General features: G+C 35.8%; 1 protein-coding gene across 1 annotated transcript; it reads left to right on the top strand.

Annotated features, from left to right (window-relative positions):
• Positions 1-4,060: 4,060 nt before the first annotated feature.
• LOC125660819 (multiple epidermal growth factor-like domains protein 6) lies at positions 4,061-11,014 on the top strand. Its single transcript, XM_048892642.2, has 8 exons — positions 4,061-4,274; positions 4,996-5,133; positions 5,268-5,399; positions 5,508-5,642; positions 6,867-7,001; positions 7,859-7,993; positions 10,325-10,345; positions 10,443-11,014. The coding sequence occupies exons 1-8, from the start codon at positions 4,193-4,195 to the stop codon at positions 10,736-10,738; spliced, it is 1,074 nt and encodes a 357-aa protein (XP_048748599.2). The 5' UTR covers positions 4,061-4,192; the 3' UTR covers positions 10,739-11,014.
• The last annotated feature ends 4,757 nt before the right edge of the window (positions 11,015-15,771 follow it).

The raw sequence follows: 15,771 nt of genomic DNA, 5'->3' as shown, positions 1-15,771 counted from the left end.
GTAGAAAGTTACATACACTTTCTCTTAATGAAAATATGAAATAAAATTAATCATTGACCACACACATTTTTAAAAAATCAGATTTTTCTTATTTTTACAAAGGGCAGGCAACTCTTCCAAAAAGTTTTAAGTGCAAAAAGGTCAGCTTCTAATCATTTATCAGTCATGTGAATTTCATCTGCTTCACTTTCATCATTATTTAACAATAAACATTTATGTTGATCTAAATCCTTCAAAATTGTTCATTATCCTTTCATTATACATGTACATGGAATACCTTAATTCATATCAATGAAAATATAATATATATGTTCTTCAATCATTTTACACAATATATTAAAATTTTCTGTGCCACTACACTAATAATATAAAGTACATACATTCAGCAATTAGCACATTCTATATAATTCGAAACCTTTCAAGCAAAAAGCTTTGTGACCATTAAATACCACTGTACACAGTTGTGTTAAGTAGGGCCATAGAAATATGTCAGGGGAAAACAGCATTAATAAACAGATCAATTTTGGACAAAATCATGTACACACAACCCTTTTATACAAAAAACAATATGCATATATAATTACATGCATTTTGACCTCCCATACATTTTTCACAGGACCAAAAGTCTCTACATCAGCTGTATGAAAGGCAAAGAGAACCAATACTGATCAATTTCATAACTCCTACAAGCAATATAAAATAGATAGTTGGGCAGACACGGACCCCTGGACACACAAGAGGTGGGATCAGGTACCTTGCATGAGTAAGCATCCCCTGTCGACCGTTCACACCCACCGTGAGCCCTATATCCTGATCAGGTAAACGGCGTTATCCGCAGTCAAAATCAGTGTGCCAAGAACGGCTTAACAATCGGTATGAAACACGTCAGACAGCATATGACCCAAAGATAGGTTGTATTGACGAACTAGATCGCTATAACGACCATAGAATTTGCGAAATGCTGACTTCAATCGAGACTGTTGAAACCCCTGCACCATCAACTTGTTTGTCAGTCGCTTAACTCTATTTAAAAACTGATCATACGCAGAACAAGCTCTTGCATATCGAATCAGTTGAGATATATAAACACCATACGCAGATGATAATGGAACAATATTACATAAATATGGGAAGTTGACAATGGAGAAGCTGAAATCATTCCGTTTGTCATGCAGTGAAGTTGTCAGTTTGCTCAACGGTCTGCACGGAACGGTGAACGGTTTGCACGGAACAGGGAACGGTTTGCACGGAACGGTGAATGGTTTGCACGAAACGCTGAACAGCCTGCACGGAACGGTGAACGGTTTGCACGAAACGAAACGCTTTGGAGGTGTAGTAGAACGCTTCAGGGTCTGTATGCAAGGCAAATATAACGAACAGTGATCAATCTCATAACTCCTATAAGCAATACAAAATAGATATTTGGGCAATCACGGACCCCTGGATACACCAGAGGTGGGGTCAGGTGCCTAGGAGGAGTAAGCATTCCCTGTATATGTTCTGATCGACCTCGTATATTTGGAATATACAAATTGCAAATGTATTTTAACGACACTCAGAATGAATGTACAAAAATAGCGAAACAGAAGCAACCAAGGGATGCTTACTCATCCTAGGCACCTGATCTCACTTTTAGTGTGTCCAGGGGTCCCTGTTTGCCGTGTGAAGGATATCCGTCTGAAGATTGGTGAGGTAATATTGACACTTAAGTCTACTGTTAAAAACTTCAGTGCTGTCCTGGACGCCATCTTATTAATGGAACTACAAGTCAGCTCCGTGGTAACGAAGATGTACTTCAACATCAGGAGAATCTCCAAGGTGAAACACCCAGGAAGATTGTGCAAAGGTTATCAATGCAACAGTCATATCCCACCTTGACTATCACATTGTTCTACTGCCTGGCATGACCGATCACCCCATGTACCGACTACAGGTGGCTCAGAACAACGCTGCACGTTGTCTCACAAGAACATGTCACAGACAACATATTTCGCTGGTACTTCAACAACTACACTGGCTGTCTGTAAAGCAACGTGTTGTGTTTAAAGTGCTGACAACCATACACAAGTCACTACACTATTTCTCAGCTTGAAAATACGGATGTATATTTAATTGCTGTTATAAAATTTAGAAATTCATTTCAAAATTAAGGATTATCTCCCTCATGCATAGCTCTTATCCTTGGACGAATTTGGCTCCACTTGTTTGGCACGCTGTTTTTGGCTATATTTAGATCTAAAACTTCATAGTTATTTCGGATTTCAAACATTTCGGTTGAGCATCACTGAAGATACATTATTTGTCGAAATGCGCATCTGGTGCATCAAAATTGGTACCGTATAAGTTTTACATCTATAGCTACATGATCACGAAAAAACAGTATATAATTTATATCCGGATTCATATGACGATTTAGATATTAATAAAAACAAAGCTGCATAGTTTGGGGAAGGGGTTTCGAATGAGTCTGATGGAATTAAAAGAAGGAACCCCACATTTGCATTCAAACTAGATGTACTTCAAAATGAATTAATTTCTGCTCTGACTGAAAGCATGATTCTAAATTTGGGAACGAATCTTGCATACAAAAATAATAGGGGAACACATAAATTCGAGCTCCTTTGGAATTTAATGAAATGCAGATATTCAGGCACGTATACAGGGGGTTGGGGTGGGCAAAGAGGCTGGGCTGGTCTGTTCTCCCCACTTTTTTGACAATTTACTTTTTTCCGTTATTCTAACATACAAAGTCAGTATTTTCTACATGCACAGTTTAAACTAATACTTTTTAAAATTTGTAATGAATTCAATTATAAGCATCAACTCCTGTAAGTTTTCAAAATATTGTCAATCACAATTTTTTATATAGCTGAAAATGTTTAATGCTTGTAAGCTTACCATTATATCAGTGATCAAATTTCTTTCCTTCTGTGAAATGATATATTGTACATCGAAGTAGAACAGTCTCTCTCTCTCTCTCTCTCTCTCTCTCTCTCTCTCTCTCTCCTGTTCAATCAATGAATATGGGCACACAGAGACCTAAATAATTATGTGTGTGGTTCCCAAAGAAACAATTAAACTATATTTTCCTTTATACATTTCCTTTTATATTTGTCTTTGTATAATCAACTGTTTATTTTGGATTGCAAATGTAATACCCGCATTTTCAAACAGATGTATAGTTTCGATCATTATTCCCTTCTTTGTATATCCAAGTTTGTATATGATCATCGATACATTTTGAACTGAGCACGCAATATATCCAACCAGATGCTCAGTGTATATGATTAGATTCCCTATAAACTGCAAAACCTCGACCAGACAAGCATTCAATACAGGAAAAATGTTCGACTCTGACATCTCCCCTGATTGAAGACACTCTGTTTGGCACGGGTGAAGTGTGTCGCAATCTGTATAATGGAATGACAACGTGTTGTAAAGTTCTAACGAGATACAAATGGAGTTTCTCATTTTGTTTAGTGGATTTATCAGAATAAAGAGAATGTAATATTTTCGGTAAGTGCACATCGACGATACCCGTTGAATAGTCGTCTGTATTTGATAAGGTTTTTTTCCCAATATGCCATGTGCATCACATATTATGCATATGGCATGGATCTGTATTTTGTAAGAATTGATATAAATAATAAATGTTATGCTCTTTGCTTATTCCATTCTATCAGTATGTAATTGGCAAATGATTCTCCACATTTATTTCATAAGAAACTGCAAATACTTGCATGCACTTGCAAGTATGCAAGAAAAGGTTTTTTTTTCTTTGGATTTTTTTTCTCTAAATTATCTAAACTTTCGGAATGTTGCATTTGTATACAATAAATATTTTGTAATTTTGAGGAAAACATAGTGTTTTAAAATGTGATTTTATTTGTTTCGCATTCCCTACATATTACTATCGGAGATGTGCCCTGGTCGAGTCCACCTAGAAAAATACCTCAGGTGTGACAATCACATTTGGGGTATATACTGGTAGAGTAAATTAGGCTATCTGAGAGAAATATGACGGATAAGATGAGGAAGGTGTACATATTTATTAATTTGTGTCAGCTTTAAATAGCAGTCGGCGTTTTGGATGTAAACGTGACATCTGCTTAAATTTTGAATCCTAATCTAAACTGTAGAGTGTGAAGATGGCTATTATGGACAGGATTGTGAAAACGTCTGCGGACACTGCATGCAAGGTCAGCCATGTGATAAAACAAATGGCGGTTGCACAACGGGTTGTGGTGGGTTTTGGACAGACGCACAGTGCAAAGGTAATTTAAAACATACTGAAAATATAGCATAAATGTCTAACAGAATGATATTAAGGTTGGATAAATGACTGTTAGTTCTCCTGTTATGATATCTTAGAATGATTAGAAAGTATGCGATTGTGTATGTCATTTAATGTCTACAAAATACAACGTTCATTGCCACGCCAGGCTTATACATGAATTACAACACCATTGAATAAATGGGTCAGTGCAAGCAAGGTGTATAAAAAATAATTCGGTTGTTCAATAAACAGAAATCTTGCTACAAAGCATTACTGTTTCCAATACAATAACATACTCTGCAATTTTAAAATCAATTAAATTTGCACAAAATACGAACATATTTGATATTTTGTAATGTGTTCATGAAACAGGATATGTAACACTCTCTTGAAAGGCACACTTCCTAGACGAACACAGTGCCTAAAATGTCTGTGAATCAATCATTTTTGCTTTTCACTTAAAAGAATATGTTTTGTTGAAATACTCTGTTATGTTTGATTGAATATATAACGTTAGTGCTTCCTTTATTTAGAATATAGACCTGGTTATTACTTGTCCAAGAATACCTGTCAGAAATGTGGACACTGTAGTGGATTTCAACAAATGTTTATCAATTAATAATGTTTCAATCTAAGGATATATGTTGTTTGGAAATAATGCATGTTATATACGGGTATGTTAGAGTATGTAAAGTGTGTACTGCGTATTCTTCTATTAGAATGTAGATCTGATTATTACCTTTCTAACAATACCTGCCGGAAATGTGGACACTGTGTTGGAAATAAGCCATGCAACAATAGAACAGGGGAGTGTATCAATGGCTGTGAGGAGAACTGGATGACAACGAAATGCGATGGTAACGATTCGTTCTACCAATAATGAAGCTATGACTTACATGTATTGATAATGCCGTTTGTGTGTTCGTTTTTTGACATTTCCTGTAAAAATGAATATTTGGCCATCAACATGGAATTGTTTTTGTATTTAAAGTTTGTGTCGATGGTAAATACGGGCAGTGGTGTCATGAAACATGTGGACGCTGTCGCAGTGGAACTTGTAATAAAAAGAACGGAACTTGTGAGAAGGGATGCCTTCTGCAATGGCAAGCGCCACTTTGTAAAGGTAAGTAATCGCGCTTAATATTATAATCACTTGCGCCACGTACTTGGAATTAGCTTTGCTTTGAATTCTCGATCTGTTTATGGTATGTATACCCTTTTACGAATCCAGAGTGCCAAGATCATTACTATGGGGAGAGATGTTCAGTGTCATGTGGTAACTGCTTTGATAAGAAACCCTGTGACAAAGCTAGCGGAGAGTGTTCAAAAGGATGTGCCGGACACTGGGATCCTCCATATTGTACAGGTGAGACCTTTTTAAAAGTTTTAACCAATCTGATACGCAATCCGTAGCACCACGAACGATTTCAGTCAGTGGTTTATTTGAAATTAACTGAATAATATTGATATCAATGATAAGATCAATGATAATTATGTTGTTGATGATGGAAAATCCATTACGTGTACAATATGGAATTCCCAGCTGAACGTACGATGTGCAAAACTGATATGTACAAAGGTATAATGATTTTAATATTTCTTTTAAAAGCAGATTAAGACTGCTATGAAGCATTAAGATAGCATCTATCACCACCTATTGTGTTCGCAGAATTCCAAGTTTGCCTTATGCTTTAGTCAATTATGGTCTTCTTCATCGAATTGATAGCCTCGTTTAAAGTCAGCATTTTGTATAACGTTTGGTCGTTATAATATTTCTATTTTGAAATACAATGTATCGTTGTATCGTTCTGTACATGTTGATTTTTACCGAATAACTACTTCATTCACCGTATCAAGACAGAGGATCCATGACAGGTTTGGCCGCTCAACGGGGAATGTCTTCTCCTCCTTGGCATCTGACCCGAGCCTGGTATTTCCATGGGTCCGTGTTTGCAGAACTCTTAATTTTACATTCTTTATACTATCTGTGAAATTGATCACCGTTCGTTATTTTTACAGTTTCTAATTAGTCACAATGAATTTAGATGAAAAAGTATATGTTCTCTACATACGTATAATTGATTGATGTATTGTTAAAGACAAAAAAGTAGCTTAATTGCTTGCATTTTATTGAATTTTGACGTGATTCACGCGCTATTCTTTTATACATTTATGTATACCTAAGTCCACGATGAAAAGGAAAATGACGAACAATGATCAATGCCAGAATTCCTTTAAGGAATGCAACATTATGGAAAGGCTAGGCATGGACTCTTGGACACATCAGAAGTTAAAGCAGGTACCCCGGGGAGAAAGCATCCCCTGTTAACCGACCAAACCCTCAGTAAGCTCCATATCCTGGTTAGGCAAATGGGATTATCCATAGTGCAAACCAGTAAAGAACGTTCTAACAATTGGTTCAAGACACAAGACAGTATTTGACCTTACAAAAGGTTGTACTTATGCATTAGATGATTTAATGACCATATGATTTGCAAAGTGTTGGTTTTAAACGAATCTATTGAGCCCTTGTAACAATGAGTACATATAACAATATGTCTTTCGTTTTCTCATGTTTCATTTCATGTAGAGTGTGGAAGGAATTACTTTGACGAGAACTGTACATCCACATGTGGGCATTGTAAATCAGGAGCGGCATGTGATAAAACAACAGGTACCTGTCCAGACGAATGCCAGTACAACTGGAGTGGAACCAGATGTAACGGTATACAGCTTGTCAGTTTTCATTTTTTGAAAGCATCTGATCCAACCTCTGGTACGTTCATGGACCTGTGTTAGCTTAACCCTGGGAGATTGACCTTTATCCGTTATCTTCATATTTCATCCATTGCCGTGATATCTAATTTGTTGAATAATATATGTATCCTCTTAAGATGGAGATAATGTGCATTTTCATCTGCTTGGATTTCTTCCATTTTTGAAGGTCGCATATACTACAATATTAACCCTTATATTTCCTTTTGATGGAACCAATACAAACTTTAAAATATGGAAAGAAAAATGAAATCAGTTGCCTGACATAAATGTCAAACACTCGTTTGAGTCTGTTGAGCAAATGGGAAATGACAAATCCGTCCGACTCATGAGTGTATATAGTTTATCATTGGGGGGGGGGGGGGTATCATATGGTTTCCATTGTGAAGTATATTTCATGTGATTTTAGAATACAACAGTGGTCTGGAGGTTATAAAAAATGTGCACATTTTTATACTCAAACTCGAACAACATGTTCTAAATCGTACTCATACTCAAAAGTGAAGGTTATAAAACTTTTACAAAATTATTCTCATGCTCAAATGGAGAACATGCTCGAAGATTTTTCGAATATTCCTAGAGATTGCTCAGAGTCGTATTCAAAAGAAATATAGCTGAGTTTCAGTATGAGTACAGTAAAGTTTTATAACCTCAAGATCAGATCAATACAAATGTACGTCATACGTAGATGAATATTCTACTTTCATTATATGCCAGTTTAAAATGAAATACTTTCAAAATAAATACTTTTGGTCTAACCTTAGTAAATTCCATAATCGAAGACACATATTATTATACCAATTTAAGTGTGTGCTGATGGATTCTACGGACTTGACTGCTCGGGAGAATGTGGGAAGTGCAGATATAGGGCACCATGTGACCATAGGACAGGGAATTGTACTGCTGGGTGTGAGGGAACACAACATCCACCTCTGTGTAAAGGTAATAGATACTGCGTGTAGAGATTAACGATGTGAGGGAAAACAACACCCCCCCCCCCCCGGTGTAAAGGTAACAGACACTGCGTGTAGACATTGATTGTTAAAACAGTGTGCAATTGAGATAGTGTACGTATTTATTTCAGTGTCGATCATGCTTTTCTTTCTGAATTTGACGAGAATTCGAATCGACTATGAACATTAAGAAACTGAAATATCATTTTGCTGTATAACAAAGGAGTTCCTAAAATTCTCATTGGGTATTGAAGGACTGATATTTTAGATATGCGTGAATAATATTGTTATTTCAAAATTAAGGATTATCTTCTTAAACGAATTTGTCTCTAGTTGTTGGCACTCTGATTTTCCCTAAAATAGCTCTTACAAGTTTTAATTATTGTTTTTTCGTATTTCAAAAAAATTCGGTTGAACATCACTGAGGAGACACCATTAATTTTGTCGAAATGCACATCTGGTGGATCAAAATTGGTATCGTATAAGTTTACATCAATAACATCGACATCCATAATAAATGTTGATGAATGTTTCCGTGAAAATCTCTAACATACAAAATATAAAATGCATTGCTTTCTTTGAAATATTAGTAAAATGTAATGCTGATATGTCGACAAAAAAGAAGAAATTTAGGTTTACTTATGTTTCGTGTAAAACAGCATTAAAATGATTTGAACAGTTTGTAGATATACAATAACTGTGCTCAGAAATCAATATATTTCGGTTTTTCTTGATTAATCCGAATTTTAATGGTATCTTGTTATTTTATTCAATGATCGAAAAGTCCCTCCTAAATATAAATATATATTCTGGGGTGAAATATCACAGAATGTCATGATTATGAATTTAAAATTCCAAATTGAAACCTGACATAATCTGTAGTACATTGCGATTATAACAATCAATGAATATTGATTGATTGATTGATTGATTACTGTTTTCCGCCACACTTAACAATTTTTCAGTTATCTGGTGCCGCCCAGTTTTTATTGGTGGAAGAGAGAACCCAGATGCAGTGTACCTGGGAAAAGACCACCGACCTTCCGAAAGTAAACTGGGAAACTTTCTCACTTACAGGCGCGAGCGGGATTCGAACCCGTGCCGACAGAGAGGTCGTGTGATTGTGAGCGCGATGCTCTAACCATCCGGCCACATCAAAGAATAAGTGAGACACTTAGTCAATACAACCTATCATTGGGTTAAATGTCATCTGACATGTTTCATACCGATTGTTAGGTCGTTCTTGGCACAATGATTTTGACTACATATAACTTCGTTTACCTGATCAAAATATAGGGTTCACGGCGGGTGTGGCCGGTCAGTAGGGGAGGCTTACTCCTCCTGATCCCACTTTTGGTATATCCAGGGGTTTGTGTTTTCCCAACTCTGTATTTTGTATTGCTTATATGAGTTATAAGATTGATCACTGTTCCATATTTTCACCTTTCATGGATATATGACATATAACCCAAGTAGAACACATACAATCTGAAATTAACTTATTTCAAACGGAGTCCTAAAAATTACCTGATAAATATGAACTGACAAAACACAGTAAACAATACAAGAGTATTGGAATTGTGGAACGTTGTGATTAATATCTGTATAATGTAATGAAAAAAGACAAAGGTTTTCGACATATTTTATAATTGAAGGTTATAATTTAATAAATCAAAATACCATCTATAACATTGCTCATGCCCCATAACATTCCTTGCTTTACTTGCTAATAGCGACTTTACATCGTTATGAAAAGTTTTTTGACAGCCGTTTTGTTTCTAAAGGCATTGCATTTCACTCCCGAATGACAACGAACTGTTCTGCCTTTGATCTTTGGTATTATTAATTCTTATTGTTTGCACTCCTAGTATTATCGACGTTAAGTATAAATTGGTTACAGAGATAATTAGGCGCATTATCATGAAATATATTAAGACAAGGTTCAATCTTAATTGAGTACCCCTCCCGCTGACTCTTAACATGCCCTAGTCTAAAATGTCAACAGAAATGCACGGGCGTTTCAGTATAAACGCATGACATATTCATTACACCTAGATAGAAATGAAACAGAATGCAAATGAGTGTATGATATATAAATATGAAAGTTATAATGGTCTTTATTTCACAAAACACATGGAACATAAAATCTAATAGAAAACATGTCTCATTCTTCCAAAAACGATAATCATGGTTTAAAAAGATACATTTAATAAGCAATTTTCATTATTTTCTTAGCGTCACGGACATAAGTCTCATAACCAGTTTGCATTTGCACAGAGTAGTGATTGTTGAATAATTTAATTTACATATTTTCTTTTAGTGTTGCCGGACTCAAACAATGGTAAGGTATTTCTCCCTTTCTTCTTCTACTTCGGATGATTATTATTATCAGGGAATATTTGAAAAAAGAATTACTTGAAAGTCACTACTCTTTCCAGACAGAAGTCCCTCCAGTGGATTATACGTGGTTATAGGTGTTATTACAACACTCCTTGGTGTAGCTGTGTCTGTGATCGTTGTTCTAGTGTATGTAAACCAAAAACAGAGACAGTGTCCTTCACAACGGTATATTAGCCAACCAGAACCACCTGTAGGCCATAGTCAAATGATGGAACCACAGGATTATGACAAACTAGGGGTCCGCCAAACTGACGAGTACATGGAGATTACTGCTGGCAATGATAAAACTCCCCGAGACAGTGGTTCCAACTATGTAAACGAAACATTAAGATGATAATACTGCAACAATTCAAATTATGCAAATTGTATATAATTTAAATAAAAACTGTTTAACATAGGCAAATGCATACTCAGAGGAAAGTCTTCTTTCTACCAATGAAGAAATATGTGCAGCACGTTTATGGAAAAATGCTACATATCAAAGTCCTTCGAAGTCGTTAAAGGAAGAGGGCCAATTCATAAAAAAAATGATGTAAAAATTAGTTAATAACATATCAAACAAAATGACCAAATTTCTTGCCAATTGAATAATAAAATATGTAATGTTGGACTCGTGAACTTGTAAATATCAATTGAAAAAAAATATCCTTAGAGTTGTGTAGAATACATGAACATGATACTTACTGTGGAAATGATTCTTATTGGATCGCATTGTTTGGTGCATGCAAAATATTTAGTCAAAATTCCGAACGACAGGTAATCTATAGTATCACGTTACTTTCAGAAATTTCAGATTTGTATGAAAAAAAGTAATTAAAAATTAAAGCAATCAATTTCATTTTATAAAGAATATAACATTAAGAGTAAACATGGACCCCTGGATATACCAGATGTGAGGTAAGGGTGCCTGGGAGAAGTAAACATCCCCTGCTGACCGGTCACACCCTCCGTCAACTCAGGATCTTAATTACATAAACAGAGTACTCTGTAATCCAAATTGATATAGAAGGAACGGCTTGCCAATTGGTGTGAAACACGCAATGACAGCGTTCGACCTAATGATAAGTTTAATTTGTAAATTAGATTGCCATGACGTTGTAATGGCAAACTAAATTGTTATAACGACCATACCATTTACAAAATGCTGACTTTAAACAAAATTATAGAAACCTCTGAATTTCATCTTAGTTGTCAATAGCTTACCTCAATTTAACAAGAGGCTCACATGTCCTATCGGTCACCTGAGTACTAGTGAAAATGTATTACTACTTCCAAGGGCTATAAAATGTAGAAAAAAAATCAGTTCTGGCTATCTAAGCTGAATTCGCATGTTCAACAACAGCATAGAACAAGAGGTATTGTTAAAAATCGTTCTATAATGCCTTCAAAAGTACATACAGTGATGAGAATCTTTACGTAATACAATAGGTGTATTAACTTTAAAACATTAAAAGATGTGACTATTTTGGACCCATCCTAGAGTTAAAATCCTGGATTATGAAATTCACCAGTTGTGTACATCCTTGTTCTGCTATTTCTAAGTATGCTGTCATATTTTTACTGAATGAACAAACTTACATATAAGCACTATATACTAATTTTGACCGCATTCTGGGGTCAGAACTCCTACCCCCGGAGATCATGAAATTTACAATTTCCTCCTCTACATTATTATGCATTTAGTTTTTCTTAATCATCTGCGGTTCTAGAGACGAGTTTTGAAAAATGATTAATTCTTGACAGTTTTGTCCAACCGCCAAGGCCCCAGGGGTGTGGGAATCCTAAAATTTGCAATTTATGTTATTCGTGTATAAAATGCTTGATACCAAATTTGAAAAGAACTGGAAAAGTATTAATCAAGAACTTAAAAATGTCTATTGTTCACACATTTAATAACTGACCAGTTTGGCCCTTCGCTAAAACCCCTACCCCCGGGATAATTAAATTTACAAATTTAGTAAAGGACAACCTGCTCTTTTTAAATATCCAATTAGTTTCAATTGAGTATCAATAGCACTAAAGTAGATGTTTTACACATAAACACTATATAGTAAGTTTGGCCCCACCCTGGGGTCAGAGCACCTACCTCGGGGATCTGGTAAAGCCCTCCCTGCTCTAAATTATTATGCATTTAGTTTTTCTTAAACCGATGTGCTTATAAAGAAAATGTTTTTGAAAATTTGACAATCTTGGACAGTTTTTACCCTACCCCTAAGATCCAAGGGGTGCAGGAATCCTGAAATTTGCAATTTATCCCCTCCCTGTTCAAAAGATGCTTCGGACTAAATTTGAAAAGGATTGTAATGGTAGTTATCAAAAAGGTAATTATACCCCCGAGATCGAAGATCGGGGGGCATATTGTTTTTGTCCTATCTGTCATTTTGTCATTCTGTAATACTGTCATTCTGTCTGAAACTTTAACCTTGCTAATAACTTTTGAACAGTAAATGATAGAGCTTTGATATTTCACATGAGTATTCCTTGTGACAAGACATTTCCGTGGGTACCAACATCTTTTACACCGTGACCTTGGAGTTTGACCTACCTTTTGAAAACTTTAACCTTGCTAATAACTTTTGAACAATAAGTGATAAAGCTTTGATATTCCACATGAGTATTCCTTATGACAAGACCTTTCCGTGGGTACCAACATTTTTGACCCCGTGACTTTGGAGTTTGACCTACTTTTTGAAAACTTTAACCTTGCTAATAACTTTTGAACAATAAGATATAGAGCTTTGATATTTCACATGAGTATTCCTTGTTACAATACCTTTCCGTTTCCTTTTGACCTTGACATTTGACCTACTTTTATTTATTTTTTACATTGGTCATAACTTCTAAATGGTAAATGTTAGAGCTTTAATATTTTACATGGGCATTTCTTTTGACAATATCTTTCTACTGGTACCAAGATATTTGCCCTTGTGACCTTGGCCATCTTCGGAATTGGCCATTATCGGAGACATTTGTGCTCTATTCTACACACATGAAAGGTGAAGATAACGAACAGTGATCAATTTCATAACTCCTAAAAGCCATACAAAATATATAGTTGGGCAAACACTGATCAATGGACACACCAGAGGTGCGATCGGGTGCCTAGGAGGAGTAAGCATCCTCTGTCGATCGATCACACCCGCCGCGAGCCCTATATCCTGATCAGGTAAACGGAGTTATCTGCAGTCAAAATCAGTGTGCCAAGAACGGCTTAACAATCGGTATGAAACAAATCAGACAACATTTGACCCAATGATAGGTTGTATTGACGAACAAGATCGTTATAACGACCATAGAATTTGCGAAAGATTGACTTCAATCGAAATTGTCGAAAGCCCTGCACCATCAACTTGCTTGTCAGCAGCTTACCTCGATTTAAAAACTAACTATACGCAGAACCAGATCTTGCATATCAAATCAGTCGATATGCATTTAATGATTGACCATTTTGGCTCCACCTTAATACAAAAACCCCTACCCCTGGGATCATCAAATTAATTTACAATTTTCGTAAAGGAATATCTGCTCTTTCCAAATATCCCATTAGTTTCAACTGAATATCAATAGCACTAGAGAGGATGTTATTCAGGTGTTTTACACATTTTAATATATATTAAGTTTGGCCCCGCCCTGGGGTCAGGACCCCTACCCTAGAGATCATGAAATTTATCATTTTGTAGAGGCTTTTCTGCTCTACATCGCTATGCATTTAGTTTTTCTTATACATGTGCGGTTCTACAGAAGGTTTTTGAAAATTGGTCAATTTTGGGCAGTTCTTGCCCCACTCCTAGAGCCGCAGGTGTGCAGGAGTCCTGGCATGTAGAAGTTATGCCCCCCTTGTCCCGAAGATGCTTCATACAAACTTTGAAAAGAATTGGAAAAGTAGTTTTCAAAAAGAAGTTAAAAATGATTGTGAACACACGATGACGTGCAATAGGTCATCTGAGTTTAGTCAGGTTACCTAAAAATTAATCATACACAGACATGCTTTTATGTATCATATGGTTTAAGATATATAAAACACCATATATGCAGGTGGTCATGAGTTCATTTTGAAAGTTGTTTAAACCCTGTACTATCAATTTGTTGTCGGGGTAGTGCCTCGATTCGCATATTGATCATACACAGAAATTGCTCTCACATACTGAATCAATTGAGAGACAAATACCATATACAGGTGATGATGGAATATTGCTGCACAGGTATGAGAAGTTAATGGCAGGGAAGCTGAAGTCATTTCGATTTTCATAAAGTTGTGAGGGCCTCCATGGTCGAGTGGTTAGAGCACCCCGCTCAAAATCACACGGCCCATCACCTCTTTTGGCACAGACTAACTGCTCTATCCATTTAGCATCAATAGCACTAAAAAAGATGTTATTTAAGTGATTTATATATAAACACTATATATCAAGTTTGGCCCCGCCCTGGAGTCAAAACTCCTACCCCGGGGATCATGAAATCTACAATTTTGGTAGAGGCCTTCCTGCTCTATATCACTATGCATTTAGATTTTTTTTTTTTTACATGTGTGCGGTTCTTCAAAAGATTTTTGAAATTTGGTCTATTTTGTGCAGTTTTTGCCCCGCCTCTAAGGACCCATAGGAGCAGTAATCCTGGAATTTACAATTTAGGTTCCCCTTGTTCCAAATGTTTCATACCAAATTCGAAAAGAATTGGAATGATAGTTATCAAGAAGTTAAAAATGTATATTGTTCACACATTTAATAACTAACTATTTTGGCCCCATCCTGATACCACAAGCCCTACACCTTGTGTCATCAAATTTACAATTCTGGTAAAAAACTACCTGTTCTTTCTAAATATCTATTTACTTTCAATCTAATATCAATAGCACTAAAAAAGATGTTATTTAAGTGATTTATATATAAACACTATATATCAAGTTTGGCCCCGCCCTGGAGTCAAAACTCCTACCCCGGGGATCATGAAATCTACAATTTTGGTAGAGGCCTTCCTGCTCTATATCACTATGCATTTAGATTTTTTTTTTTTTTTTTTTTTTACATGTGTGTGGTTCTTCAGAAGATTTTTGATAATTGGTCTATTTTGTGCAGTTTTTGCCCCGCCTCTAAGGACCCAGAGGAGCAGGAATCCTGGAATTTACAATTTAGGTTCCCCTTGTTCCAAATATGTTTCATACCAAATTTGAAAAGAATTGGAATGATAGTTATCAAGAAGTTAAAAATGTATATTGTTCACACATTTAATAACTAACTATTTTGGCCCTATCCTGATACCACAAACCCTACACCTGGGGTCATCAAATTTAAAAAAAAACCTACCTATTCTATCTATTTACTTTCAATTAAATATCAATAGCACTAAAAAAGATGTTATTTAAGTGTT

Source organism: Ostrea edulis, chromosome 8, assembly GCF_947568905.1.
Source record: "Ostrea edulis chromosome 8, xbOstEdul1.1, whole genome shotgun sequence".
NCBI lineage: Eukaryota > Metazoa > Mollusca > Bivalvia > Ostreida > Ostreidae > Ostrea > Ostrea edulis.
Note: the sequence above shows the minus strand (reverse complement) of the source record. Positions and strands in the feature narration are given on the sequence as shown.